Genomic DNA, 27443 nt, shown 5'->3' with positions numbered 1-27443 from the left:
AATGCGACAAAAACTAAAAACATCTCCATGAATTCATAAAATAAGTAGTTTTTTTTGGGTGAGAGACATGTATTCTTGTTTTGTAGTATTTTGTGCAAAAAAAAACGGCCAGTCCCCACAACCAAGCCAAATAATATGAAAACTGTATTTACCACATTGCGTCAGGTTTGGACAATATCGGCAGGAGTGGTAGCAAAAACTAGACATAGTTTTCCAAACATTGGCCTCATGGTGGCGCTGTAACAGGCCAATTTGAGGGCTGCCGCGTGCAAAGTTTCACGTCAATAAATCCAACGGTGCCAGAGATTAGCTGTTCACCAATCTGGGATATAAAGGAAAACATGTTTTTTTTCCCCTTTATTTTTGCCTCTGGGGGGCACCACCTCCTTTTTTTTGTGTAAAACAGGAACTCGGTTTGACTCCTCCCCTTTCTTAGTCCACTTCCTCCCGGGTGTCTCTGTGTTTATTCCTACTAAAAACAGTTCAGTATCTGTCTTGAGAGATTAGCTGTTCACAGACAGACAGACGGACGGACAGACAGACGGGCGCACAGGGGTGAAAACATAATCCTGGCCTTCTGGCGGGATAATTACGCTTTATGTGGACACGCCCCCTTAAAAGGTTCCATCTGTAATGACAATGGATGAACAGCAGGGGGCGCCATTGTTGTAGCTGTGTTTTGTGGTTCACGCAGGATTTAGGGTTTAATCTAATTTAATCTGAGAATAATCCCAGAGTTCACACTGACCTTGAATGTTGCACCAAAAAGAGAAGAAAAAAAAAAGAATTATTGTGACTGAACTAAACGGTACTTTATATTTAACAGTCTACCCTATGTGTCAGTTACTTTGTCTTTACTTAACTTAACCCATTACTGTATTTTCTCATTAGCTGCCTGTAAAAGGCAGTGTAAGTGATGCTTTTGGTTAAAACAAAAAGTGTTTTTGTTAAAAAGTTAAAGCTCCATGTTGTGATAGTAATCGTTGCTATAGAGTGTTTGTTCAGTAACAGGAGGTCTCCCTGTCTCTACAACTCTTTAATAAAACAGAAAATACACTTTCAGGTGGATCGCCAATTTCAGCCAATGGGGAGAGAGTATCCCAGTTGCAATCGTGTCTCTCCTCCTGATTGGACCAAATTGGTATCCTGAACAGAACATGCATTTTCTGTTCACTGAAGAGCTGGAGAGACAGCGAGACCCCTGTTACTGAACAAACACTATATAGCAATGCTTACTGATTACTATTACAATATAGAGCTATTTAACACTGTTACTGAACCAACACTCTCTATAGCAGGGGTCTTTAACAGGGGGTCCGGGACCCCTAGGGGGTCCTCAGAGTTACTACAGGGGGGCCACAAAATCATATGTGATTGGATAGTTTTTTTTTTTTTACATTAACCACTTGAACCCTATTATTATTAGAACTTAAGCCAAAAATAGCAGATCTACAAGCTCACAACGCCTCGCGCCGCGAGGCGTTGTGAGCTTGTAGATCGGCTATTTTTGGGAAGGGGGTTTGGTGTTGGTCTATGAAATCTATGAAAATACAATTTTATACAGAGTGGGGGTCCCTGCTTCATCTCTCTTGGGGGGTCCTTGGGCTTAAAAACATTGAAAACCCCTGCTCTATAGCAATTATTGCTATCACAATATATAGAGCTATTTAACACTTATTTAACGAACAAACAAACAAAACATCACTTACCCTACCTTTAAACGTTGACTTTTATTTTGACATTATTTTCTTTCTATTTGGAGCGGGGTACGATAATAGACGGTGTATATGTGTATTGTGTTCTGTATACTAAAGTATGTTTCCATTTGGAGCGGGGTACAATGATAGATTAATTATGTATTGTGTGTATGTGTCTTTGTACATGATGTTCCTGTGTATTACATCTACTTGAATTATACTACTGACCACAAGTGCTAGAGAGAGAGAAAGAGGGGGGGGTGATAAATGTTGGCCTATTTATACTTTGTGGAACAAGCATTTTCGGTAAAGCTGTATATTGAGGTTCGTGTCTATGATGCATTATACAGTAAAGTGCATTTATAATGTATTATAATGTGCTTACTTATAAGGCATTAGCACTCGTTTATAATCATGCATAATAACTTATATAACAAGCTTTATGAAGTATTATAAGTGTTGGTCATAATGTGTTACAAGCTCAGCGGAACAGCACATTATAACTACCAGGCAACACTTTACTTAAATGTTGTGTCTATACTGTCTTTTTACCTTTTCAATCCGGTACAGCATCTGTCATTTTAGATGTTTTTATATATATATATATATATATATATATATATATATATATATATATATATAGCAACATTACTTTTTATTTTATTTGTATTTTTTCATAAAAATGTCAAGTTTTTCAGAAAACTGTTGATTTAGAAGGCGTTTTTAAACATTTTACCATATACGTCACAAATGTTATAAGTTGTCATACATGAATATAAACATTTGTTACGAGTGTTATAATGCCTTATAGTATAAGTGAATTATAATGCATTATGAATGCACGTATAATGCATTGTAGACCTGAACCTTAATATACCGTCTTACCACGTTTATTTCTTTCTTTTTTTCAGTTGAAAAATAATGTGTGCGATTATGACCCGACCCTAAAACCATCCAAAGCAACAGAGCGTCGTCCAAAATTGGACATTTTAATACGCTTTTAAACTGCGCTTTAATGACGTTTTGGAAAGAACGAAAGAAAAGAAAAAACATTTTTAAAAACTATTTTTGTGGTGATTTATTTAATTTAAGTTTGGCAGTGGAGATATGTACAGTTGGCTTTTTGTAGTTGCAAACAGCTTTTTTCTTTCTTTTTAACTTTTTTTTAAATTTGAATTTCTTTCTCCCCATCAGATTTAGTTCAAGAGGCCAACATTTTACGGATATACTTTTGCAATATGCAGTTGGTGAGATGACGCTTCAGTTTATAGACTTATTAACCACTTGAACCTAGCTAGGTAGAGGTCATCCCTATAATGGGGGAAAACGAAAAAGAAAAAAAGAAGAAAAAAACACACTTTTGGTGAAGAGATTTGGTGTAGAGAGAAAAAAAGAGCGTACCAAGTACTCAGGACTGTAGGGGGGGGGGTTTAACCCCAGCATCCTTATTGTGGGGATAGACTTTCGCTGAAAATAGCTGATCGACAAGCTCACGTTGTGAACTTGCTTTCCCCACAATAACAGAAAACGGAAGAGACATTAGTATAGAGCCCTGAGGAACCCCGGTCAACCATATAGGGTTTAAGTGCTTAACTAAAGTGTTTAGAACTCTGCAGGGCTTAAAAAGCTTGCAATCAGGCTGGACTCCCAAAACAACGGTACATATTAGCCAGAGTTTTTTTTTTTTAGTAGCCATGTATCACAAATTGGATGAGCTTGAAGCTATAGCTAAAAGGATCAGAACTTCTCACCAAAACCCACATCCAAAGTATTTCCAAATGAACATGGCACATTGTACTCTTGTATTAGAATATGACATTATAAATAGGTACTCAAAGTTTTATCCTGTGTTTTGGGCTCATTTAGGCCTCGTTTTCAGTCATGGGTTTAAGGTAGGGATGCATCGATGTGGCAATTCTGGGCCGATAGCCGGTACCGATATTTGTTTATTTTGTTTTTATTTTTATGCCCTTATAAAAAAAAACTGTTCTGAACCTTCTTTTTTCCCCCTCCAATTGTGTCATTATGCCAATTAATTCTAGCCTGGTAAACCCCCCTCCCTCCGGAAATCTCATTTGCATTTGATTTCAGGAAGGAGTCTGGGATTGCTCACGGAGTAAAGCTGCCCGAACCCTGCGTGTTCGAACCAATCAGCGGCTGCTAGGGGCGGGATCATCCAATCACCTGCCTAGTAAGCTTGAAAAAATGAAATTCTGTCTGTCATCGATTCTGCGACCGGAGTCTCAGATGGAAGTAGGCTGTGAAACAAAATGTGTGTCGCAAGCTTCTTCCATTTGACGGAGTGAGGCTAAATTAATTCCTCCCCACACACATTTCTGTGTTTATTGTCACTGCTGTCGTATCCCACTGACTCACCTGCCATTGAGGAGCCCCCAAGGGAGGACATAGCTAGAGCCTCCGTCCTACTCCTCCCGCCCAACACTCCCTGCTGCCAGGCTCCCCCCCCCCCCCCCCCCCCCCATCTCGTAGGAGCACGTGCAGTGACAAGTATCACCCTCCTCCCCGCCTGGTTTCCCTCCCCCCCGAACGCCAATCGTGTTCGTTTAGCCGCTCGACAAAGCCGGATGCACCGAAAGAATGTCAACCTATTTGCCGATTATGCCGATGGGCGGTCAACGAGGCAAATATCGTCCGAAACCGGACATACGGGCCGATGTATCGGTGCATCCCTCAGTTTAAGGGTTTATACTGTATACATCCATTTCTGCAGAGAACGTTGTCTTTTTAAATGTTATTAATGCACTTTGATCATTCTGTGGTATTTTTTTATTGTGTTTATGTTTTGTAAACAACATTTTTCCTCCCCTGTGGCATTGACATCAATACAAACCACTTTACAACTATTATGTAACGTTGTCTAGTTTATTGTTTGTTTCCATTGGGGACTGGATGGGCCGAGATCAAAATAATGGTGGAGCACAATTTACAATCTAGGTATCAGATTTAAGTTGACGATTAATTGTCACTCAAATAATTGCGATTTAATTGTGTGTTTGGCCATTGATCATTGGATCATATGAAGCCTTTGACTTTTAGGCTTCGTAATCGTAATTAATTACACAGCTGGCAGATATGACAAACAACTGAAATATACAAAGAAATTATTGTCATATTTAATGATTTTTATACATGTAAAAATAGCAGAAACAGCAGATCTACAAGCTTACAACGCGTCACATAGTGACGCGTTGTAAGCTTGTAGATCTGCTATTTCTGCTTTTTTAATATTTGAAAATGTGTGAAAACTTTTCAACATGGAAACGATTATGACGATTATGCAAAGATAATTGCGATTAGACGATGATGTAATATTTGTGACAGGCCTATCTAGCCATTTAGCAAAAACGTTCTTAATCCAGAGCGATTTACGGTAGAATATCAAAAAAAATCTAGAATCTGTACATTGAAACTATACACACTATAGATGCCAGGTCTACAAATGGACCTGGCATCTGTCTAGCACGTTTCAGATGTTTCATGCAAGAAAAGATGCATTTGCACTTAATAAATGATAGTATCCCATCTGCATTTATACGTTGGTTTTCACATTACAGGTTAATGTTTATTCACAGCTTTGGCCATAGTAAGCTATCTTACATATCGTTACTGTCGGCGGAAACCTTGATATTTCAACTTTTTATGTTTTTTTTTCATAAATTAATTAACGCCCTACTCCATCACACAAACGTGTCGCCCAAAAGTAGTGAAAATAGCAGATCTACAAGCTTGTAGATCTGTTAGTTTCACTGTTTATATATATTTGTAAATAGTAATAAAAAAAGAACGGTGACAATATGCATTAGTGGTGTGTTCTACTGTGTTACACTATGTAGTATGCCGTGCAGACTTTTTAGGGGGAAAGCGTATACCGTCTACTAACCATTTCATCAATTGACCACACGTGAGCGTATAGCCTATACACACGCATGTCGTGCAGGGAGTAATTATTGTATGCCCTCTGAATAAACCTAGAACACACCACTGAGCATTACTGTACATAGACTATGTTTCAATCGATGGCTGTTTTACACTCAGAGACAGTTACACACCTCCTCCAGCAGGGGGCGAAAGACATTGAGCCAACAGTGCCCTGGATCCTTCATTGCGCACGCTTGAAACACGTTGACCAGGAAGTAAGGTCGTGTAGTTCATCCTATGGTGTCTTTTGTCTCGGTGAATAACGTTTCGTAGTCATAAAGGAGTCATAAATGGCTCTAAAAGGAGGTAAAATGGCTCTAAAAGGAGGTGAAATGTCTCTTAAAGGAGGTAAAACGCGTCAAATGGAGTCTGTACGGCTGAAGATAAATGGACACCTGACGTCGGTGGGAGAGGAGATGTTGTGTGTTTTGGAGAAACACACAAGCGGTGATGTTTGTTGGGTCAGAGTGTTTGTGTTGGAGCGCCTCAGTGCGGCTGCAGAGTTCATGTGCAGCCTCTTCCAGAGAGAGATGGAGACACTACACAACACACAACTACTACACACCACTGCAGGTATGTCTGTTACATGCACACCATCAGCCATGGTTCACGCTACGCTCCTGTCACGAGCGGAACTTCAACCTGTTTTTTTGTCTCTTTCTCCATTTACAACCCGTACATCTACATAAACGTTCAGATTTCAAATATTAAGTGTTTACCCCACGGCCATGGATGTTACATTTTGAATCGGGCTGGTATAAGTACCCGTATCTTCCGTATTGTTCAATAAAAAGCATTATTAATCCGATTGGTGGCCATTTTCTCATAGAGTGGTAATGTATCAGAGTGCAATACATCTCCCAACCGATAGGGTCGCGTAGTTGAATGCATATAGAGAAAATGGCCACCGATCGGATTAAAATGCTTTTTATTGAAGAGACTATGTTTTGCACCCTGTCTGTCCGTCCATCCGTGTGTGTCTGTCCGTGTGTGTGTCTGTGGACAGCTAATCTCCAGCACCGTTGGCTTGATCGCAGCGAAACTGTGTACACACACTACCTTGGTGCCAGAGCAGAACCTCTGCCCCAAATTATTCACATGGGCCTCCTTAGAGCGCCCCCAGGAGGCCAATTTTAGCAAAACAAATTTTTTGACAGTACACTTACAGATTTGTTCGAAACATCACGCAAATCGGTACAAATTATCTCTATAGTCATTAAACGAAACGGTTCTTTCAGATTTTTCATATTTTCCATCCTGATTGGCTAAGATTGGCTTCCAAAGTTGCTCCGTTATGAACAAAATGCCTCAAATCATGAACACGGCTTGCAATTTCCGTGAAATTGTTCACGCACATTCTCAGTAGGCAGAGAAAGAAATGCCACTTGAAATGTTTAAAATCAGCCTCATGGTGGTGCTATAACAGGCCAAGTTTGTGTTTTAACCTATAACTGCACCGATCTGTGTACAACTTTGTATGTGCACGCCCAGGGGCCAAGGAAAAATCTTTGCCTCCTGATTGGCTAAGATTAACAAATAAAATTTGCAGGAGTGACCCGTGTTGAACAAAATGCCCCAAATCATGAATGCAGCGTCCGATTGCGGTGAAACTTTGCACGCACATTCGCAGTACGTTGAAGAACAAATGCCCTATTTTTGCAAAACTACTTTTTTATATTACTCCTACAATTTGTTTCCAAACATCACGCAAATCGGTTCATATTATCTCTCTATAGTCAAGTGATCAAGACGGATCCGTCCGAATTGTTCACATTTCATCCTGATTGGCAAATTCAGAACATTGCTGGCCCACACTAACCTACCTGCCCTGGCAGAGACCTTTTTTCTTATAGGCTTAGACCCTTTGAGATAGTTGCATATTTAGTTGCATATTTTGCATATCGTTGACGCGTTGTATGCTTTTAGATCGACTATTTCCCCTATCTTTGACAATTTCCGAAAGTATGAAGTTATGAAATATGTCAGTAATTTCTTTGTATACTATAGTTATTTGTTATATCTGCCCTGTTTAATGTTTGTTTACAATGTTGGCAGAACCAGGTCTCCTGGTCTTGTTTAGATAGCATGTTATGTATACAGATGCCAGGTCATTGTTGACCTGGCATCCTATAGTGTGTATAGTTTCAATGTAGGCTGATAGGTTCTTGGTTTACTTATGTATTACTTTATTATGAGATTACTATTTCTATGCATTTGATGTATTATGATTGTGAACGTAGCGCGCAAGTGGAGCTTACTATGAAACCGTGCTCGGGTTGTGTGTCTGTCTGTGTGCAGTATTGTGTGCGTGCACTGCCTGTGTGCAGCCGCCAGAGTGCACTACAGTGTGGCTGAAATCCGCCTGCCCCTGGGTGACTAATTACACTCCTGAGAGAAATATAGCAGCTACAGTCAAAAATAACACATCTAAAAGCATCTAGACGAGAATGGGGCTAGCGGTATGGAGCCTTCTTGTGGCACTGTTCACACTCATTTCACTGTTCCACCCACTTCTCTACAATTGCTCATTCCTTTCGATTCTTCTTATTGTTATTTTCGAGCTGCGTTCGCTTCCCACTTTCGCGCGTCTTACTTGTGTATTATCTTGTGTCCTTGCTTACTGTAAATCGCTCTGGATTAAGAGTGTCTGCCAAATGCCTAAACTGTACTGTAACAAAGCAACACTATTGTGGCACAAACCTGTCAGTCTCACACACACACACACACACACACACACACACACACACACACACGGCATGCAGTCAGACAGATAATTGCTCGACATCTGCATAATGTTTGTACTTCGTCGTACAATGGTCCCGCACGGCCAACATAACAGATCTGCAAGTCCACAACGCATCACATCCGCGACACGTTGTCGTCGTGTAAGTCTGCCGTGTTCATCATCGCGTGACACCGTTGTATGACGAAGCACAAATCAGGCAGCGAGCACCACTGCCTGATTTGTCCTAATTTGTGCTCAGATATGATTGGCTCACTATTGCTTTACATCACATTATTAGTTATTGTTATTTTTTTTCTTATGGTGAACGTAGGTGGAGGAGTTGGTGAAAAAAAGAAGAGGGAAAAAGAAAGAAAGAAAACGTCCAAAGGAAAGAAGAAGACCGGTGAGAAAGACAACATTAGTGTCTGTATTGTGTATGTCAGGGTTGATGCAACTTTGATGATGGAGAGGTCCACTATATTTCCACACTCACTCCAGAGGGGGACACATTGCATATACTGTCGGGCAGGCACCTCTTATCTCCGTATTTTAACTTTTTTCGTAAATGAATGCCATTTCACACAAAAGTAGCACAAGTAGCCGATCTACAAGCTCAAAACACGTCATAGTGTGGCGCGTTTTGAGCTTGTAGAACTGCTATTTTTGAATTGGAATGCTTATTGTAATCCTGAAAAGTAACATTTTAATTTAATTTCAAATGCATTTAGTTATACTTATGTTAACTTTATGAACTTAAAGTTATACAATGCAGGTCCACAAATAACGATTTTTAGCAGCCTCTGCTGGTCATCACCATCACTGCAGGCCGTTCGTTTATTCCTCTGTTACCCAGAATTCCATTTGTTTTCACCGGAAGACGGAAGCGTTTCAAAAAGCGTTCTTTTAATTGTCTTATACGATCTTTGGATTGTTTCTCTTAGCCAGTGGAGCTTTAGTTACCGTGAGCTGTGTTTTCTTTTTCTACTGTTTTTCGATCTTCAAATCATACAATCTCTTAAAAACAGCGTGAGTTTCCGTTTTGTTATTAGTGCGGTAGTTCCTGGCCAAACAGGAAACCGGTGCATTTCCGCCTCCGTTTTCCGGCCAAAAAAGTCCCCCCCGACACCGTTCAATAGAAAATATATAAATAAAAGGCTTTCGGGGGTGAAATTCATGGAGTGGGTGTTGTGAAACATTTGCCACTGACAAAAGATATACAATTTACATATACAATACATTGGACATAAAAAAGGCAGAATTTTAGTTATTAAGCTACTAATATAGACTGAAGTAATTAAAGCGGGTCATGTTTGCATGTTTGGAATTGTAACAGCTGAAATCAATAATATCAGTATTCTGATATCAACCTGCGGGCCGCATTAAGTGAAGGTGGGGGCCGCATGTGGCCCCCGGGCCGCCAGTTGCCCATGTATTGTGTACGTGATTATGTCAGCAAGGTATAATTGACGGCGAGCTGGTCATTGTTGAAAAATAAACCCAGACAGGGTGATTAAGTTATGGCTGTTTAAAGCCCAGCCAATAGGAACACAGAGGGAGTGGAGCTCAGCAATTACAGCCTGTCCCTATTGGCCGTTTAAGAGCACCTACCAAGTTTAGGGCCTTTAAACAGCCATAACTCCAGTTCCCAGCATGCTAAAGCCCGGCCAATAGGAACACAGAGGGGGTGGAGCTTAAGCAATTACAGCATGTCCCTATTGGCCGTCTAAGAGCACCTACCAAGTTTGGGGCCTGCATACCTCAATAGTTATGCCAAACATCTAAATAGCTATGAATATGACTATGGTTCCACACTTGTTATTTTATATTTTTAAGTGTAGCAACAGTGAAAGCAGCACATTTTAGGCCAGAGGGAGCGCTCTTATTTTGAAGTCCACTGACCGGAAGTCTAGGGTTTACGTTCGTCTGGCTTGACTCGTGCTAAGCTTTGATTGACCGTTCAGTAAACAAACGTCAGTAGGTAGGCTACTGGTGCTGCTGTTAGCTGCTGCGTTCTTGTATTTTCACACGTCGGTTAGGAACCGCAGCACTTGCGACACAAGTCTGTGGTTGTTTTAATGTCGCAGGCGGAACGCATGAGGTCGTGCTGGTCTTACGCACACGCCCACCCTTCTTTTTACTGGGAAAGAAGGCTTGAATGAGGTGACATTGAAACAACACTTTGTGAGCTTGTATGGGAAGGAGAGAGAGAAGGGGGGACAGAGCACTCAGGCCACGTTCAGGTGTTTAGACAGGTATCTCGTGTTGTGTGTATTGCGAACTAAAGATGGTTGTGTCCTCACTCAAATGCGCACTTGCCCGGTCGGGCAACCCGAAAGCAAACTCCACCTGCCCGCAACTTTTATTGACCTGCCACGGGTACTCGGGCAGCCGTTAGTGTCAACCCCTGAACGGGGCTTGCACTTGAACATGTCTGTAATTTAGTAGTAGTTCAAACATTAATAATTCAATCTCTCTCAAATGCTGGGAGGCGTAGCACTTTTTTGGTGACCAAATGGACACTAGTAATACTTTTGGAATAATTCCAAGATGTGACTATGCCACTCTCTTTAAGGGGAGAGACCCTGAACTGAATTATTTTACTGTTGTAATCAGGCCTGGAATTTCTCATTTTAGGGGCAAGGCCACTTGGCCTTTGGTGTTGTACATTTTTTGAGGGCACAAAGGCCAGATGCCAGGGCAGGGAGGCCATCAAATAAAACAATGAAGTTTTAAGTCCACGGAAATAATGAATTTAACTCGAAGGTCAAGGATGATTTAATTTTAACACATCGGGTGCCAAAACCGTAATATTACGTGTTTTCAAAGAGTAGCGCTTTGGTGCCGAAACCGTAAAATTACGAGTTATCCGTTTTTCTTTCGTTTTTTTCCACACAGGAGGGGCTAGAGCAGCTCTGGAATCACCCATGGTGATTCTAAGAAGGAAGGGACAGATGGATCACTGTCCGTGCCAAAAAACATGGCTCCCCATCCGCTTCCGTTCTATCTCCTTCTCTAAAACCCCTATAACTCCGAAACTTTTTACGCTGGGGAAAAGACTCATTTTGTATGCACGATCGCTCCGCAATTGTTACTCGCGTGAGAGATGTTATCGTTCCAGGCGTTAGCCAGGACCATCGTGCAAAATTAACGCATGCTTTGTTTCACACAGATTTCTCGTCTTGGAGTCTTGGAGTCTTAAACAGCGCCGCGCAGCTCAATGGTGAGATTTCTGGCACCGAACGTAATCTCTTATTATAAAATGTGTTAATATAGTACAAGCATAGTATAAATATCTGTGAAATATAACCCATCACAATAATCACATTAGATTTGCATATTACAGATTGTATGTATATCCCCATAAGTTTTTTTTTTTTTTAATGAAATGTGATATAACTTTAACAGATTTTTCACTATTTAAAATATAGTATTTTCACCATTTTAAATTGTTTTTAAATAATGATTTCTAAAAAATGAACAGTTTTATATATAGCCTATATATGGTTCTGTATCAGTATATGAGTCTCAGAGTCTCATCTTGAAGAGCCTGATTCCAGGCTGTGTTTATTGTCGTACACCAGTGGCTCAGCTAGCAGTAGCTCGGGAGGGGAGTGGTCATCTTGGAATCGGAAGGTTCCCGGTTTGATCCCAGCTCCTCCCTAACTGCTCCCGGTGAGCAGGTTGGTGCATTTTATTGGTTGTATGGTTTCCTACACTGAGAATGTCTGAATGAGTGAATAATGCACTATTTAAAGGATTTCTTATGTTTAAAGGAAAATGTAAATTTCAAACATTCAGTGCTTTTCTCTCATTTCATCTTTTTTCCCCTGGACTTCATCGCTGTGTGTACAGAGGAGGTTCCTGCTGAACAGCAGGAGAGGAGCCCACATCTGGTCCAGGAGGAACCACAACCTCCACAGATCAAAGAGGCACTGCTTCGCAGACCAGAGGACGCTGATGATTCAACATTGACATTACTGGCAGTAAAGAGTTTGATCGATGATGAAAACAGAGAGACAGAGCCTGTAGCCGGCACCTCAACTGGATGCATGAAAACACAGGCTTATGTAGTGGGCTGTGCGCCATCGCAGCCAACTAGTGATGGCCAGCCCCTCTCTTCAGACTTTTCTGAAGCTGACGCAGAAGACCGCGATGACTGGGAGGAGACCAGGGAAGGTCAGTCAGCTTTAAACTCACTGAAATCACACAAGAAAATACATTTGGAAGGATACATTAACAAGTTGTCTCGAGACCTGAAAACTACCTCCATGAGGAGTCACGCAGGGAAGAAAGGCTTTAGTTGTACAGATTGTGAAAAAACGTTCACTCGAAAGGAATGTCTGAAGAGACACACCATGGTTCATACAGGGGAAAAACCCTTTAACTGTTCAGTGTGTGACAAGGCCTTTGGTGAAAAGAGTATTCTAAAAAGACACATGATCACTCATACAGGCGAGAAGCCCTTTGTTTGTAAAGTTTGTGACAAAGGTTTTGGTCACTCAAATAGTCTAAAAATACACATGAGGACTCATACAGGGGAGAAGCCCTATATCTGTACCGTGTGTGGCAAAGGCTGTGGTGAATTGGGTAATCTAAAAACACACATGAGGACGCATACAGAGGAAAGCCCTTTAATTTGTACATTGTGTGGCAAAAGCTGTAATACAAAGCCTAGTCTAAAAAGACACATGCGGACTCATACAGGTGAAAAGCCCTTTAAATGTACAGTTTGTGGCAAAGGCTTTACTCGAATGGACGATTCAAAGAAACACATGATGACTCATACACGTGAAAAGTCCTTTACTTGTGAAGTTTGTGGCAAAGTCTGTTGTTCAACGCAGAATCTAAAAAGACACACAGGGACTCATACAGGTGAAAAGTCTCTTACTTGTAAAGTTTGTGACAAAAGCTTTAGTGGACTTCACGTTCTAAAAAGACACTTGCGCACGCACACAGGGGAAAAACCCTTTACATGTCAAGTTTGTGGCAAAGGCTTTAGTCGAATGGAAGATTCAAAAGCACACGTGATGAATCATACACGTGAAAAGTCCTTTACTTGTGAAGTTTGTGGCAAATGCTATAAGCAAATGCGTGATCTAAAAAGACACATGAGAACTCATACAGGGGAAAAGAACACTTAGTTGTTGGTCTTTAGATGCACATACGAAGATATGCTGCAAGGATTCATATAGGTTAGAAGTTCATTTAGCAGAAATATTATTTTTCTTCAAAGAAGCCTTTTGAGTTGACACATATCACACACAGACAATTGTATGACCATTCATTAATCCAGGATGACAATGACAAGTCATAGATGCTAAAGCAGAAGAATCACTCATATAAGCATTGTTTTTAAGTCAATAGATTTTAATGCATATATTAAACGTGATGTTTTGACTCTGACTCTGTACGAATTTCACCCAATTTGACAATAAAGTTGAATCAGAATCTGATGATGGAATATCAAATGTGTGTCTTTTAGTTTTTACCTTCAACTCCTAGGTTACTGGTAGAATAACATGAGCATGTCCATATTTGTTTAAGATTTAAAATTACACAATAATTATTATATCAATTAATTCATTATTATATTTGTGAATCGGGGCTACTTTTGGGTGTTTTTGCATACGTTTGATTTTCCCTTTACAGTTTAGGCATTTAGCAGACACTCTTAATCCAGAGCGATTTACAGTAAGCAAGGACACAAGATAATACATCATAATACACATAATCTAATAATAACTAATACATACGGAAACCAAGAACCTAACATATGCCTTCATATGTACCAGTATTTGGTATCATTCTTTTCAACACAACTTAAAGGTAGGGTAAGCGATTTTCTTTGGCTAAAATTGTAGTGCTAAATAGCTCTATATTTTGATAGTACTCATTGCTATAGAGTGTTTGTTCAGTAATAGGAGTCTCCATGTCTCTCCAGCTCTTTATTAAACAGAAAATGCATTTTCAGATCGGTATACCAATTGTATCCAATCAGGATAGAGATCTCAGTCAGGATGCAGATTAAACAAGTGAAATTGGAAGTGATGACACAAAGAAATGAGCAGATACACAATTGGAACTGGAACACTATAAAAGATTAAGCTGATAAATGGGTACTCTCTCCTGAAAATACATTTTCTGTTTATTAAAGAGAGAATTTCAAATTCCAAAGTGCAATGTTTGTCTTTGAAATGTAGTGGAGTCAACGTCATGAGTATCCAAAAATATAAATGTAAATAAAATAAAGTATAAAATATAGTCAGGAAAACATCGACTGATGCACTTCATGCACATCATCAGTGTTGTTACCTGGAGTCACTGGGTGTTTGGGGTCTTGCAACTGACACCCTCCTCCAGGCGACCCGACCGAGGTTGATCAGCCCTCGGCCTGTGTCCAAGTGGCATGCTACTGCCCCCTACTGTCTCTTAGAGGGGAAGTTAGAGACAATGCTAATTAGTGGGTTAGGGTTAGCCTGGCACTCGCCAGACCCGACTGCACAGATCCATGCATGCTGCATTTACAGCCTGCAACATGCACCGACCAAAGTTGAGAATGTTGCAGCTGTTGGCGACACTGGGAGGCTCTAGGCACTGTGGTTTGCCTCCAGGCCTGGCTCCTCCCTCGTCTGACCAGAAATGGAGGCTTTTCTGTGCGTTGTGTCGTCGTTGCTGCTGGACTCAACATCTCACTCTGCCTTGCTGGATTAACCCCTCCCTGCATATACTCTAGTACAGCGCTCAGGTGAATGTACTCGTTACTGTCCACCACTGTCCCCAAAGCTTTCCCAAAGAGAGTCTCATCCTTTGAGAGATTCCTCTGATTCCAGGCTGGGTTGATAGTCATACACCGCTGGCTCAGGAGGTAGAGTGGACGACTTGGAATCAGAAGGTTCTCGGTTTGATCCCGGGCTCCTCCTGGCTGCATGTCAACGTGTCGTTGAGCCAGACACTGCACCCCTAACTGCTCCCGATGAGCATGTTGGTTTCCTCCACTGTTGTCGTGTGAATGAGTGAACAATGCATTATTCAAAGGATTTCTAATATTTAAAGGATTTTACACTTACAAGAGCCCTTCTCTGCTGTCATGGACCACTTTGATAGAGCTGCTGTGTTAGAAATAACTAAACCGCTGGTAAAGTCTATGGCCACCGAGTGGAACACAAACAACTAGGAAAAAGAAAAAAAATCAAATGTAGTGCTCTTTTCTCATTTAATCTTTTTTTCCCTAGACTTCCTCGCTGGGTGTACAGAGAAGGTTCCTGCTGAACAGCAGGAGAGGAGCCAACATCTGGTCCAGGAGGAACCACAACCTCCACAACACGAGGAGAGGAGCCCTAGTCTAGTCCAGGAGGAACCAGAGCCTCCACAGATTAAAGAGGCGCTGCTTCAAAGACCAGATGATGCTGATGGTTCAACATTGATGTTACTAGCAGTGAAGAACAGCCTTATTTGTAACTATTGTGGCAAAATATTTAATCATAAGATAAGTCTGAAGAGACACACAATGATTCATACAGGGGAAAAACCCTTCACATGTACAGTGTGTGAAAAAGGCTTTATTCGAATGTATCATCTAAAAAGACACATAAAAACTCATAAAGGGGAAAAGCCCTTACCCTGTGAAAACAGAATGACAGAGCCTTTAGCCAGCACCTCAACCAGATGTGTGAAAACACATGCTAATGTAGAGGACTGTGGAACATCACAGCCAACTAGTGACGACCGGCTCCTCTCTTCAGACTCTTCTGAATCTGATGCTGAAGACTGTGATGACTGGGAGGAGACCAAGGAAGGTCAGTCAGCTTTAAACGCAATGATATCACACAAGACACAAAATGTTGAAGGAGACTGCAACAAGCTGTCTCAAGACCTGAAGAGTCAAACTGGGAAGAAAATATTTAGTTGTGCAGATTGTGGCAAAATATTTAATCAAAAGGGACATCTGAAGAGACACGCCATGATTCATACAGGGGAAAAGGCCTTTACCTGTGAAGTGTGTGGCAGTAGTCTAAAGGGTGATCTAAAAACACACATGAGGACTCATACAGGGGAAAAACCCTTCATTTGTAAAATTTGTGGAAAAGGCTGTAGTCAAAAGTGTGATCTAAAAAGACACATGAGGACTCATTCAAGGGAAAAACCCTTTATGTGCACAGTTTGTGGCAAAAGCTTTAGTAATAGCAGTTACATAAGCATGCACATGAGGACCCACACAGGGGAAAGGCCCTTTACCTGTTCAGTGTGTGGAAAAGGCTGTATTTCAACGCCTCATCTAAAAACACACATGAGGACTCATACAGGTGAAAAGCCTTATACTTGTAAAGTTTGTGGCAAAGGCTTCAGTCGAACGGACGAATTGAAAAGACACATGATGACGCATACAGGTGAAAAGCCCTTTGCTTGTGGAGTTTGTGACAAAATATTTAGTCGAATGCACCATCAAAAAAGACACATGAGGACTCATACAGGGGAAAAACCCTTTACTTGTACAGTGTGTGGCAAATGCTGTAGTCAAAAGGGTGATCTGAAAAGACACATGAGGACTCATGTTTGAATATAAGGGCATTAAATACACGTAGCTTCAGTTTGTGGAAATTGCTTTATTGTAGATATATATCTGAAGATATACTGCAAGGACTTATATAGAGTAGCAGTTGTTAATTGAACAGTAATAAAAACATTTTTAATTTCAAAGAAGCCATCTAGTTGACACATCACACTTGACAAATGTATGATCATTCATTCTCGTCCAGGATGACAATGACAAGTCATAGATACTAAAGCAGTGGAATCACTCATGATTTTTCAATAGATTTTAATGCATACATTTAACGTGATGTTTTGACTCTGACTTTGTACGAATTTCACCCACTTTGACAATAAAGTTGAATCAGAATCTGATGAAGGAATATCAAATGCTTGAGTGTTTATATCCTTTTAGTTTTTACCTGCAACTCAATGGTTACTGGTGGAATAATAGAAACATTTCCATGTTTGTCAAGATTTAAAATGGCATAATCATCATTATATACTTAAATTCATTATTCTATTTGTGAATCTGGGCTATTTTAGCTGTTATTGCATAAGTTTGATTATCACTTCATATACATTATACAAAATGTTAATTTACCAATATTTGGTATCATTCTTGTCAATACAACTAAATCTGGAGGACCCAACACATTTTTTTTTCACTTTGACATACTGTTTCAACATATTGAACTCTAAAACACAAAAAGAAACATTAGAAAAATACAGTGTATTTACTTTTGAAAGTACTTTAAGCTAATATTTTTTAACCCTAGATATTGGTTACTCAAGTGAATATACAATTGTCAAATTGAAATAAAATCAAGCGATATATATATATAAGTAACGGTTGTAGTCTATTTTGGGCATGTTTTGATGCTTTTGACTTTTCCTTTATGTACAAACTAGACATATAAACCCATAGCAAAGTTTGGTCAGGTTCTCAGCACAACATCACCAATGTGACCTCACCATTTATTATTGTTTACTCTGGAATACTTTATCAATTTATTTCACCGTTAAACACACCAAAGGTATTTAATCAGATTTGTAAAATGCTGTGTTTTACACTTGTAAGAAGCAGTGCTTTACTGTGGATTGTTTGACTAGTGGACCTCTACGTCACACGCACGTGCGCACATGAGCGATTGAAATAACCTCTTTTAGGCCTATTTATTAACCCCAAATATACATTGAATTTTATTCTGTGTACTTGCATAATGGGGATACGTTAGTGCTGATATGCATTTACCTTGCAGACTCCTGTAATTTAGTTCATAAATCCAGCAGTCCATCTCTGGACTGCTTCAGAACATCTGACAGTAGGCTATGCCTACACCTACAGTACTTAGCAGGTCACACAGTGGACCATTGATTTGCATCCAGCCAGGGTCATTCCTATGTTAATTCACACTGTTGTCACTCGGCAGCTTTTGTAAGCATTGATAAGAGGTGTGAATCGTTGTTTTTGATCGATATGCGCGGTAGACGCACTCTCACGGGGACGCACGTGCATGTACATGCATGTGCGGGCTCTCTGCAACTAGTGGGGCAGCGCTCCACCGCCAGAACACCCCTGATACGAAGAACAAAAATGCTCGATAAAATGTTTTTCTTAAAAAATAAATAAATAATAGAAATTGATAATAATGATGATGAATGTAATTTGATTTAGTATAATACAGTAAATCCACAATGTAGTGTCACAGAAGCTATCTCGTATCTGTGGTATCAGGTTGCCATATTTTGTATAGAAAACATTTCAGATAAAACTAAAATACGAGTGCGTTTGAGTGGAATATTTAGAAAAAGAGCCTTCTGAGAGGTCCCTGACCAAAGTTAACTGGGCTGACCGCTCTGTGACGCGTGTGTTAAGTGTTTAACTCGTAATTAACTTTTCAAAAGTGCAATATTTGTCTTTTAAATGTAGTAGAGTGAACGTCATGAGTATCCAAAAATACTAGAGCAAGTACAAATTTAAAAAACATACTCAAGTATTAGTACTCAGGTATATGTACTTTACTGTCCTCCACGATCCCCAAAGCTTAGGGGCGGCCATAGCTGAGTGGTTAGTGAGCCCGCCTAGGGAGCCAGAGGCCCTGGTTACCCCAGGTACGATCCCAGGCCAGGCCAGCATATGTGTCGATGAAATGAAATTTGTCCCTGAGCAAGACTCTTAACCCCTAATTGCTCACAGGCCCTCATTGGAAACAAGCCTGCAAGGACTTTCATGAACGTCCTGTTAAAAGGAATTATCCTTATCCTAATCCTTTCCCAAGCTCGGCCAGGGAAAGTTCCATCCTAAAGTGATTCCATGCTGGGTAGAGTGGCCGGCTTGGAATCGGAAGGTTCCAGGTTTGACCCAAGGCTCCTCCTGGCTGTATGTCAAAGTTTCGTTGGCATGAGCACTGCTACTGCTATGAGCACTGCTACTGTCGTTGTGTGAATGAGTGGATAATGCACTATTTAAAAGATTTGTTTTATATTTAAATTATTTGACACTTACAAGAGCCCCTCTCTGCTGTCATGGGCCACTTTCTTAGATCTGCTGTGTTGGAAATAACTTAACAGCTGGTAAAGTCTATGGCAATCGAGTGGAACACAAACAACTATTAAAAAAAAATTAAATTCAGTGCTTTTCTCTCATTTAATCCTTTTCCCTAGACTTCCTCGCTGTGTGCACAGAGGAGGTTCCTGCTGAAAAGCAGGAGAGGAGCGCCCATCTGGTCCAGGAGGAACCAGAGCCACAGATTAAAGGGAGTCCAGAGGATGCTGATCGTTCAACATTGACATTACCAGCAGTAACGAGTGTGCATGATGATGAAAACAGAGAGACAGAGCCTCTGGCCGGTAGCTCAACCGAACACATTAACAACAACAAGATGTCTCAAGACCTGAAAGCTACCCCCATGAAGAGTGACACAGGCAAGAAAAGCTTTAGTTGTAGAGATTGTGGCAAAATGTTTAATCGAAAGGAATGTCTGAAGAGACACACAATGATTCATACAGGGGAAAAACCCTTTAACTGTACAGTGTGTGACAAAAGCTTTATTCGAATGTATCATCTAAAAAGACACATAAAGATTCATAGAGGGGAAAACCCCTTTAACTGTGAAAACAGAAGCACAGAGCCTCTAGCCAGCACCTCAACCGGATGCATGAAAACACAAGCTAATGTAGAGGACTGTGGAACATCACAGCCAACTATTGACGACCGGCTCCTCTCTTCAGACTGTTCTGAATCTGACGCTGAAGACAGTAATGACTGGGAGGAGACCAAGGAAGGTCAGACAGTTTTAAACTCAATGAAATCACACAAGATACAAAATGTTGAAGGAGACAACAACAAGATGTCTCGAGACCTAAAAACTACCCAAATGAGGAGTCAAACAGGGAAGAAAAGCTTTAGTTGTACAGATTGTGGCAAAATATTTAATCAAAAGGGATGTCTGAACAGACACACAAAGACTCATACGGGGGAAAAACCCTTTATCTGTGAAGTGTGTGGCAAAGGCTTTGTTCGCATGTATGTTCTTAAAAGACACATTTGTGGAAACGGCAGCAGTCTAAAAGGTGACAAAAAAACACACGTAAGGACTAAGTATACAGGGGGAAAGCCCTTTATTTGTGAAGTGTGTGGCAAATGTTTTAGTCAAAATTGTGTTCTAAAAAAACACCTGAGGATTCATACTGGAGAAAAGCCCTCCATTTGTAGAATTTGTGGTAAAGGCTTTCGGCAGATAAAATCACACATGAGGATGCATACAGGGGAAAAGCCCTTTAGTTGTACTGTGTGCAGTGAACAATATAGTTTAAAGCCTAATCTAAAAAGACACATGAGGACTCATACAGGTGAAAAGCCCTTTACTTGTGGAGTTTGTGGCAAAGGCTTCAGTCGAACGGACGAAATAAAAAGACACATGATGACTCATACAGGTGAAAAGTCTGTTATTTGTAAAGTTTGTGGCAAAGGCTTTAATCGAATGCACATTCTAAAAAGACACATGAGGACTCATACAGGGGAAAAACCCTTTACTTGTACAGTTTGTGGCAAAGGCTGTAGTCAAAAGGGTGATCTAAAAAGACACATGAGGACTCATACAGGGTGGGGAAACACTTAGTTTCAGTTTGTGGTAAAACGTTGGTCTTGATGCATATCTGAAGATTTACTGCTAGGATTCATAGAGGGTAGAAGTTGTTAGTTGAACAGTAATACATACGTAATACTTAAATACTATTTTCAAAGAATCCATCAGAGTTGAAACATTGTATAACACATGCCAAATGTATGATCATTCATTCTGATCCAGGATGACAATGACAAGTCATAGATACTAAAGCAGAGGAATCACCCATGGAAACTTATTTTAAGTCAATGGATTTGAATCAATACATTAAACGTGATGTTGTTTTGACTCTGACTTGGTTTACTAGTTTTTTTCTTTCTCTATACTTTAGCCCTTTCTTGAAACTGCAAATGATGGGAGCTTGTGCGGATTTCACCCACTTTGACAATAAAGTTGAATCTGAATCTGATGGTGAAATATCAAATGCTTGTGATTTTTTAATCCTTTATTCTTAACCTGAAACTCAGATTTCATTATTGTATTTGTGAATCTGGGCTACTTTGGCTGTTTTTGGCATACTTTAGATTTTCCCTTCATATACCATAGAAACATGTCTCAAACAATGTTTTCACTTTGATATGCTGTTTCAACATATAGGACCCCAAAACACAGAAAACTAAAATTCAGTGTATTTACATGTAAAAAGCTCAAACATGCGCAGAAATGTGTGCTGTTGGTTGAAAAGGTAAATATTGGTTGCCCAAGTGAACACACAATTGGCAAATTGAAATAAAAGCAAGCTATATACTTATTGCTTACAAAAAACAAAAACAGGTGTTACCTATTTTGGGAGTTTTTGAATGCATTTCATTTTTCCTTTGTATAACATATTAGAAATATAAAACTATGGCAATATCTGGTCAGGTTCTCAGCACAACAGCACCTGTGTGACCTCACAATTATTATTATTATTATTTATTTACTTTGAAATACTGTATTCAATGTATTTTACCCCAAAAAACACGCCAAAATTATAGATTTGGATTTGAATAATGCTGTCTTCTTGACTTGTAAGAAGCACAAACATGCTCAATTAATTATTTTGAATGTTTAAACATAGCTTGCACATTTGCAACTGGTCAAGTTGAAATAAATTCAAGCTATGGACACATCCCTCAAAAAAGTGTTTAAACCAAAGGCATATTTATTTAAAATGAATTATAATAATGCAAAGCATATTCCAATAATAGTAATGATAAATATAATACAATAATATAATATACAATATATTTTTTAAATAATCTAAAATTAGTTCCAAAGGAGCTACCTCTCTATCTCTGGTATACATGGTATCATGGTGCCATATTTTGTTTTTAGAAAAACATTTCAAATAGAACGAAACTAGGATTGTGTTTGAATGGAATATTTAGGAAAGGTGAGTCTTTAAAGGGAAGCCTTTAACTGAGTGTTTAACTCACAATGTACTTCAAAAGTGCAATATTTGGCTTTGAAATGTAGCAGAGTTAACGTCATCAGTATCCTAAAATATAAATACTAGAGTAAAGTACATATTAAAATGTATTACTCCAGTAAAGTACTCAGGTACATGTATTGCGTTACTGTTCACCACTTCCCCCAAAGCTTTCCCAAGCTCTGCCAGAGAGAATCTCATCCTGAAGTGATTCCTCTGATTCCAGGCTGGGTTGATAGTCGTACACTAGGAGGTGGACTGGCCGACTTGGAATCAGAAGGTTCCCGGCATGTCAACGTATCGTTGAGCCAGACACTGTAACCCTAACTGCTCCCGATGACGAGGTTGGTTTTCAAATTTTAAACATTCAGTGCTTTTCTCTCGTTCAATCTTTTTTCCATAGACTTCCTCGCTGTGTGTACAGAGGGGATTCCTGCTGAACAGCTGGTCCAGGAGGAACCACAACCTCCACAACACGAGGAGAGGAGCGCCAGTCTGGTCCAGGAGGAACCAGAGCCTCCACAGATTAAAGAGAGACCAGAGGATGCTCGTGGTTCAACATTGACATTACTGTCAGTAAAGAGTGTACATGATGATAAAAACAGAAGCACAGAGCCTCTAGCCAGCACCTCAACTGAACACATGAAAACACAAGCTGATGTAGAAGACTGTGAAACATCACATCCAACTAGTGATGACCAGCTCCTCTCTTCAGACTCTTCTGAATCTGAAGACAGTGATGACTGGGAGGAGACCAGGGAAGGTCAGTCAGCTTTAAACTCACACAAGAAATCACACAAGACACAAAATGTGGAAGTAGACAGCAACAAGATGTCTCAAGACCTGAAAACTACCCCCATGAGGAGTCACACAGGGAAGAAGACAATTAGTTGTACAGATTGTGGCAAAATATTTACTCAAAAGGTAGGTCTGAAGAGACACACAATGATTCATACAGGGGAAAAACCCTTTACATGTACAGTGTGTGGCAAAGGCTTTATTCGACTGTATCATCTAGAAAGACATGCAATGATTCATACACAAACACACATGAGGAACCATACAGGGGAGAAACCCTTTGCTTGTACAGTGTGTGGCAAAGGCTACAGTCTAAAGCGTCATTTAAAAAGACACATGATGATTCATACAGAGAAACAATCTTGTACAGTGTGTGGCAAAGGCTTTCATCTCATTAGTTCCATAAACGCACACATGAGGACTCATACAGGGGAAAGGCCCTTTACTTGTACAGTGTGTGGCAAAGGCTGCAGTCTAAAGTGTCATTTAAAAAGACACATGATGATTCATACAGGGGAAAAACCCTTAATTTGTACCGTGTGTGGCAAAGAATTTCGTCATATTGGTACTCTAAACTCACACATGATGACTCATACAGGGGAAAGGCCCTTTACTTGTACAGTGTGTGGTAAAGGCTCTAGCTCATCGACTAATCTGAAATCACATATGCGAACACATACAGGTGAGAAACCCTTTACTTGTAGAGTTTGTGGCAAATGCTTCCGTCGAATGGAAGATACAAAAAGACACATGATGACTCATACAGGTGAAAAGTCTGTTACGTGTGACGTTTGTGGAAAAGGCTTTAGTAGTCAAAACCACTTAAAAACACACATGAGGACTCACACAGGGGAAAAGCCCTTTACCTGTACAGTTTGTGGCAAAGGCTGTAGTCAAAAGGGTGACCTAAAAAGACACATGAGGACTCATACAGGGGGGGGAAACACTTAGTTTCACTTTGTGGCAATTGCGTTGGTCTGGATGCATATATAAAGATAAACTGCAAGGATTCAAATAGGGTAGAAGCTGTTATTGGACAGTAACAAATACTTGTTTTATTTTCAAAGGAAGCCATCTGAGTTGACAAATGGTTGATAATTCATTCTAATCCAGGATGACAATGACAAATCATAGTTACTAAAGCAGAGGAAAAAATGTTTTAAGTCAATGGATTTGAATGCGTTTTGACTCTGACTTGTTTCACTTGTTTCTTTCTTTCTTTATTCTTTAATCCTTTCTTGAAACTGCAAACGATAGGAGCTGGCACTAATTGAACCCGCTTTGAAAATAAAGTTGAATCTGAATCTGATGATAGAATATCAAATGCTTGTGTTTTTTTTATCCTTTATTTCTAAAGCAACTCATTGGTTTTGGTAGAACAATATGATTATGGCCATATTTGTCAAGATAAAAAATATATACAGTTTTATTATATGCATTAATTTAATTCATTAAGTCATCAATGCCTGCAATAATGCTGTAATAGAGTGCTGACTAACTGCGTTTTCTCTGCAGCCAAACAGTGTGTCGGGACCCGTGTTTGGGACGCGGACCAAGTTTGTTTGGGTCACGAGTAAATATCCCCTTTTTTTGTTTATTTAAAAACATAATGTTATTTCAAAAGATTAAAACATTTGCATCAATTTAAAACAATTCAAAGTACTTCAAATAAAATCTAATAGAGATATATATTATGTATAATACTTTTTTTATGTTTACAATCTCACAACGCGACGCTAAGTCGCTAACTATTAAAAATAGTTGTTATAGCCTGACATGACTGTGTGGTTTTCAGAGTGTCATAAGTCACCCCATCCATGCCATTGGCTTTATTGTTTGGGAGGTTGTGTAGAACTCTGCCTCCTCACTAACCTCGCATCACCAGGCTTCCCACCGCGGAGGAAAGCCTGGTATTCTTCTGCCTACACATACGTCATGTCCTAGTATGAGTGAATAGGGGAAGGGAATCAACGTCACGTGATGCCTTTGTTTGGCCCGGCAAAAACTTGGATGTGTCTCAAAGAATATGATTATTGGCAGAATCGCGGAACGTTTAGAATATTGGGCGGTCCCGTTTTCATTTTTCACAAGATCGGTGGTTGTTGCAATGACCTGCACTACAATACTTCACCATATGTAGTGACGAAATAAACCCATAACATGTAACAATGTGTACGTTCCGTAGTGCAATTCCAATGGTGAAAGCTGTGTTGTTTCACCCGAAAAAAAATTGGCCACGCCCCGAAATACCCGCACGCGTGTCTCAAAAAATTCATTCTAAAACTGAGCCGTGTGATCCGGTTTAGAAAAAAGGCAAAAAACAAACAAACGTGTTCAGGTGTTGCGGCAGGCGTCACATTGTTTTTATTCCCCACTTAATGCAAATCAATTAGTTTAGTCTCGCTAATTGCGCTACAAATTAGAATGAAAGATGGACATACCAAACGATTATTATACAAAAAGAAACACAACAATTATACCAAACTAAACACATTTTGAACCAGGGGAATCATTTTGGAGGTGCAAGGCACCGAAGGTTCAGGTCGTGTGTTCTGGTCGCCGGATGACGTTAGTTAAGTTATTTCCGCTCCAGAGCGGATCAGAAACCCAAACATGGTATTGATCCCATGCAGGCTACCTCCTCACAGGTAAAGTGCGTGGTGTTAGGAAACAAGGAGGTTGTGTAGAACCAGTGGTGGAAAAACTACTCAAACTTTTTACTTAAGTACAAGAATCAATACTGCAATGCAGAAATACAAGTATTCAGTACTCATTGCGCAGAATGTCCCATTTCACAAGCTGAAAATGTATAAAAATCTTTTGAAAATAGCAGATCTACAAGCTCACAAAACGTTGCATTGCAACACATTGTGAGCTTGTAGATCTGCTATTTTGATGGCCGAAATATATATATATATATATATATATATATATATATATATATATATATATATATATATATATATAGGGCTGAAGTGGTTATTGTATGTTTTGTGATAAAAATCTAAATCTACAAAGTAACTAGCAACTAAAGCTGCAAAAACATTGCAGTCGAGTTAAAATACAATATTTGCCTCTGAGATGTAGTGGAGTAGAATTAAAAGTATTGAAAATTGGAAATAAAAAATTCTCAAAAAGTGTACTTAAGTAGAGTACTTGAGTAAATGTACTTAGTTACTTTACACCACTGTGTAGAACTGTGTCTCTACCTCCTCACAGGTAAAGTGTTAGGAAACAAGGACGGCTCATATGCTGTCAGGACAGGTATCCCGGGGTTAGCCGTGACCCGTGGAGTTGCCGCGGCTGCTGGTCGATCCTCCCAGGTAATGCTTGCTTGTACGCAAGCTTGATCAAAGCGAACAGACACATATAGTCCATAGGATTTACAAATGCATCTTATTAGCACCTTATTACATTAACGATGGTAATTACAACGGGTGTTTGTTTAGGTCTTTCAAACAATGGTTTCACGTTCTCCTGCACCTCGTCTCTGGCCTCCATCATGCACGTGTTAATTAATGAAAATCTGAAAACTCCAAACAGCCCCAAAGACATGATGCCAGCACCATTTGACCCCAGTGCTTCAGAAAACAGAAATGAAAGGGGGCGGACTGTATTCAGCAATACACATTTGCTTGCCAGGAACTGTCCGCCCCCCTTTTCTCAGACCAGGTGAGTGGTACATTCATGAAACTGGTGGGGACCTGATTTTGGGGGGTCTCCAGATGACAGTGAAATGACAATTTAAGGACTTTTAAGACCCTTTTAAAACCTAAAAGAATTTGAAAGAAAAGAAAAAAGACCATTACTGCATCCACAGTAATCAACAAACTATACAAAAAAAAACTGGTAAAACATTGGCTAAATTGTCAAATAATATAAGAAAAATATAAAAATAGCCGATCTGCAATGAGCTTGTAGATCGGCTATTTTCACATTATTTAGTCGAGTCAAACTAAATGTAATGCCTCAACTCCTAAATTCCACGTGCTTGATAGGCCGGGGGGTCCCCAGTTCAAATATGATTATTTTGGGGGGTCCTCAGTTAGGCCTGTCACAATTATTATATAATCGCCTATCGCAATTATTTGAGAAAATCTCAATTATTTTGGCATAATCGTCATAATCGTTTCCGTGTTGAAACATTTTCACACATTTTCAGAAATAGCAGATCTATTTAATTATTAAGTGTCAATAATTTCTTTGTATTATTT

At 39.8% G+C, this 27443-nt stretch overlaps 2 protein-coding genes across 2 annotated transcripts in view; both read left to right on the top strand.

Annotated features, from left to right (window-relative positions):
* Positions 1-5859: 5859 nt before the first annotated feature.
* Positions 5860-27443, top strand: part of LOC308101598 (uncharacterized protein) — a gene marked incomplete at its 3' end in the record, with an annotated part of 59405 nt that continues 37821 nt past the window's right edge. The window contains exon 1 of the mRNA XM_080451019.1: positions 5860-5984. Coding sequence (XP_080307145.1) covers positions 5927-5984 — 58 coding nt within the window. The 5' untranslated portion in view covers positions 5860-5926. The remainder of the gene's footprint in view (positions 5985-27443) is intronic.
* On the top strand, positions 8680-17146 carry LOC308102175 (uncharacterized protein; the record flags this gene model as incomplete). The annotated part of the gene is made up of 3 exons (XM_080451775.1): positions 8680-8764; positions 12160-12537; positions 15594-17146. The coding sequence occupies 3 exons, from the start codon at positions 8680-8682 to the stop codon at positions 16916-16918; spliced, it is 1788 nt and encodes a 595-aa protein (XP_080307901.1). The 3' UTR covers positions 16919-17146.

The sequence above is a fragment of the Gymnoscopelus braueri genome (genome assembly GCF_963280865.1).
Source record: "Gymnoscopelus braueri genome assembly, chromosome: 15".
In the NCBI taxonomy this organism is placed as follows: Eukaryota; Metazoa; Chordata; class Actinopteri; order Myctophiformes; family Myctophidae; genus Gymnoscopelus; species Gymnoscopelus braueri.
This window is presented reverse-complemented; position numbering and strand designations above follow the sequence as displayed.